Raw genomic sequence first — 4,394 nt, 5'->3', positions numbered from 1 at the left:
CATTGTCGACTGGTTTTGTTTGATGTTTGTGCCACTTTTTATCTAGTGCGTTTTCCTTCAAGATTCTTTAAAAAAATGCAATAGTATTATCTTCACTTACCAGCTTCTGTTCAAGCATCATGCATTTATAATTTACACTTATGTGGTACAAAACGTCTCTATAATTAAGTGATGGAATGTGATGGTGAGTTTAGTCAACTTGAAACGATAACAATTTATTTTAAATTACTTTTCATTTACTTGAAAACCAAACGCAAAGTTAATAATTTTCTATTAAAAAGTAAAATACTTTCACCTTTCAACAGTTTTCACCACCTGCTCTCCGAAAAATGTAACTTTACTAAAAGAGATACTTAAAGTTTGGGGTCAAATCCAAATGTTGTTTTCAACCCATGAGTAAAATATGAATTAAACCAATTGTGAGTTTTAGCAGCATCCATTGGTGAGGTTGTGAATTGCAGCCAAAGGCTAACTTCACCACTCACAATGGTGGCTGACACAGGACAAAGATGTCGCTACGTTTTCTCTAAGTATTTACGCCCTCTAGAGCAGTTTGTCTGTTTAGGGCTACTGTAGAAACAACACAGTGAATTTCATTCAAGGGGACCCGTGGTGTATGTAGATAGAAAACGCTCATTCTATGGTAATAAAAACATTTTGCTTCATTTTATAAGGTCTTTATACACCTCTTAGGACACAGTTATGTATATTGCAATTCTGTCAACAGATAATCTTTAATCTAACACATTACACCTTAAACACTGTGTTGTGTTCAATCTATGGGTCCTTACACATGCACACACACACACACACACACACACACAGGTATCTGAAGCAGTTTGGCTCAAGTGCTCATCACAAGAGGCTTTATTTTAGATGCATTTTTGTCTCAAATCAAGAAAGTTGGAGGGGCAGTGTCCACCCCGCCCTCTTGTCTTTCATTGGACATGTCTGAGTTTCAGAGAATCGCACTGTAAACACGGACTTCTGTACAAAACCAAAACAACAATAGAATACCCGCTTTAAAAAGATAAAACTGAGTAAATGTTGACTAAATAAAAACAGCAGAATCCAAATAAACCACCAACATGCTGTACAAATCATCCATTGCAGATAAAGAACGCAAAAAAAACAATGCAACCAAAACAGAGGATATGTACAAGTCATCTGTAATGTATAAGAAATGATATCAAACCCAAACAACGAAACCAGCAAATATACTATACAATTCTTTCTTCGTAAACCTCAGACACTGTCCGAGTCTTCTTTTAAACTGTACACGTACATTTTTTTCTTTGATTTACAAAACAAATATTCCTTTTGAGAGTCCTTCTCATACTGTATCTCTTACATAAAATAGAGTCATTAATATTTATTTCGCTATTTACATAATGTATGTACAGTGAAGCCTTACAGGCGTTCTCTTGTATGACCTCGGGACGAGATCTTGAGAGTCCAATCCAAGACGAGTCGATCCGTACAGTCTTTGTAGCTTATGATAAGTTAAAAGAAAACTTTTTCAATCATGAGAGTTGACTTTTTCCCTGACTTTAGCGTTTGTCCTTTTAACATATGGCCAGGGCGTATTGGGACAAAATGCTCGACGGTGTAAAGGTCAGCTTTGGGCCATACATATATTAACGTTAAAATAGTTGATAAATTCTGAGGTTGTCACAGTAAAAAGCGAAAATACTGCATTAGGTCACTTATTTTTGGTCTTATCAATCTTGTATATATAAGAGTGACCAAATCTTATTTGGCTTTCGTTAGCTTGCTGTAGTGTTTAGGTGAATCTCTTGAGACTTATTTACATGAACAGGTACAGTTGAAGATTCTGTACATAGGAGCTGGTCTTGGATTTGGGACTCTTTTGATGGCTGGGGATCCATTATATGTACAGAACACTAATGTCTAATGAGGGTCGCAGTAAGTGCCCATGTTGGCGGGAGGGGGGTTGGGACGACCAAAGGTCAGGAGGTCAGATTGTCTCATGTTGTAAGAGATGTTTGGGATAACGAAAGGGTTGTACGATCAAATCATTCTGCGTTTCAGACGGCCTGCGTGAAAAGTCCAGTAGAGATTATTATTATGACTAAGCCGGCGACACGGTCGGCTGTCCGTTTGGTTCGTTCAACTGATGGCAGTGCAAACAGGTTTCCCTTCAGTTGAGAACAGCGAGAAAAGCGTAATATAAAATCCAGACCTTTACGTGTGGTGATACTCAGAACATTGACACAGATTCACTCAAATCACAATTCACACCGTTTCCATGAATGAGTTTTCTGGTGTGGAGGCGGAGCCTGAGATGATTGACAGCACAGCTGGGTTGATCTGCGACGATGAAGCGTGGCGCGTCTGGGATTTATTGAAGGGAAAGAGAGGTTGTGTAGATATGGCTTGTATGTTCACATGTCTTTTGGCTCCAGCTTGGTGGACATCTCAAACAGCAGATTCTGATTGTCGATGACCTGCAGTTGCCTGACGTACGCTTTCGTCTGGAGGTGAGAAGGGGACGGCTCGGCCTCCACCGCTGTGAGAAAGAATAAAAAATACAAAAGAAATCCATTAAAGCTACAGAAAGAAAGCTATTAAAGCAATCATGTTTTTTTTCTATTTTCCTTATTTCACATGTTTCTGCTTAAAATGCACATTTTTATATTTCTGTCAATTGTGTATATTTTAGTTGATTGTTTAAATTTACATACTTCATTATTTTATCCTTATTTTACTTTAGTTCCATTTTAATGTTTGTAGCTATTGTATGAGATATAATTGTCCATGAACATATCAGTCATTTGCTGATAGGTCAAGGACGCAAATTAAGAGTTAACTCATCTATATAATAAGAAAAGAGAAACTTAGAAAACTGGATAACATGATGGCTTCCAAGTTTTACTTCGCATGAGACCAATATTTAGCCGATAAAATATTTTAGACCAACATAAAGATATTTAAAGCTGCTTTGAAACAATGCAACATTGTAAAAGCGCTTTTTAAATAAACTTGAATTGATAGGATATGCGTATCTTCACTATTGGAATTTCCTTATTTACAATTTTTTATTATTTCAAAATATATAAAAAAAACTTTTGTAGTATAATTTCAATTTTTTTGTATAATCTTCATTTTGTTTTATTTTTTCATTATTTAAAAAAAACATTTTTATTTTAATTTTTGTAGTATAATTTCTGTTTTTCTCTTTTCAAAAAAATTTTTTTTATTTTTGTAGTATAATTTCTGTTTTTCTTTATTTTAAAAAAATCATTTTTTTTGGAGTGTAATTTCCATTTTCTATCATTTTTTTATTTTTCAAAAAATTATTCTTCCTAAAGAGAATCTGAATTTGATATTTAGCTTGACCACATGGTGGAGTGGTAGAGCCGAAATACAAGCATTCATGTCACTCACTCACTCACAAATGTCCAGCTAACCTAACTTTAGAGAGACAGCATCAGTTGCTAAGCCATGCTTTCTAAAAGAAAGAACAAACTGCAAGAGCAGAGAGAAATGCAGGAATGAAAACAATTCTTTTCAGCAGCTATGAATAGCTCCACATTGTCCTCTGTGATCTCTAGAAAAAACCTGTCACTCCGCCTCTGCATCAGTTTCAGCTGTCAATCTTGTCTTCTGGCACGACCGATGCTGCTGCAGGTAACTGCAGATCCAAGAGCAACTTTCCCTAATCTCTCCAAACCCAAAGCACTAGCCTGAGGACCGATTATTGATGCACAGTTGAGCTATTTGACCTAACAGATACTCTGGTTTGTAAACTTTCTCTCAGGTGCTTCTCCTAAAACTCCTTGGAAGATAATACGATAGAAAACATGTTTCTTAACATTAAGTCTCTGAATGTTGCTCTTAATCTTAATGATCTCTGGTAAAAATGACTTTAAAGATTTTAAAGAGCTCTGATCCCCCTTTTTTTGTCAGGCATAAATCATAAAACTGACGGAAGCTCGTGTTCCTGCTCTGGACCGCAGCATCCCTCCTCTGACAGCAGGAGCGCATTAAATACAATTACACAGTCATTAAGTCCAACATCCGAGTAGCTCCCCCGAAGTTCATCTTAGATCTGATTTTACGAGCTCCGTGTGATTTCAGAAATGTCAACGACTACAATCTGTCCATTTAAATGGCTTCCCTCTGGCCTGTACATGTCACTAACTCTGAGAAAACCTACAGAAATGTCATCGCAAATGGGACACCGTTACGTGAGCTACAAATGGAACGTCACGTGCACTAACTTCAACCGACAGTCGTCCAAACATGAAGATAATTGTTATTTCAGAAAATCCAAAGCACTATCCAAATGAAACCCATCACATGTAGAGAAAACGGAGCGTTTTAAAATGGCTTCAGCACACGAGACTGACAAAAAAGTCCAGTGTTTTTGG

At 36.6% G+C, this 4,394-nt stretch overlaps 1 protein-coding gene across 1 annotated transcript in view; it reads right to left on the bottom strand.

Moving 5' to 3' along the window:
* Positions 1-835: 835 nt before the first annotated feature.
* The window catches only part of rapgefl1 (Rap guanine nucleotide exchange factor (GEF)-like 1), a 28,664-nt gene continuing 25,105 nt past the window's right edge, over positions 836-4,394 (bottom strand). The window contains exon 15 of the mRNA XM_056751962.1: positions 836-2,530. Within this exon, the coding sequence (XP_056607940.1) occupies positions 2,406-2,530 (125 nt within the window). The 3' untranslated portion in view covers positions 836-2,405. The remainder of the gene's footprint in view (positions 2,531-4,394) is intronic.

Source organism: Triplophysa dalaica, chromosome 7 (assembly GCF_015846415.1).
Source record: "Triplophysa dalaica isolate WHDGS20190420 chromosome 7, ASM1584641v1, whole genome shotgun sequence".
NCBI lineage: Eukaryota > Metazoa > Chordata > Actinopteri > Cypriniformes > Nemacheilidae > Triplophysa > Triplophysa dalaica.
The sequence above is the reverse complement of the archived record's forward strand: the minus strand, read 5'-3'. Positions and strand labels throughout refer to the sequence as shown.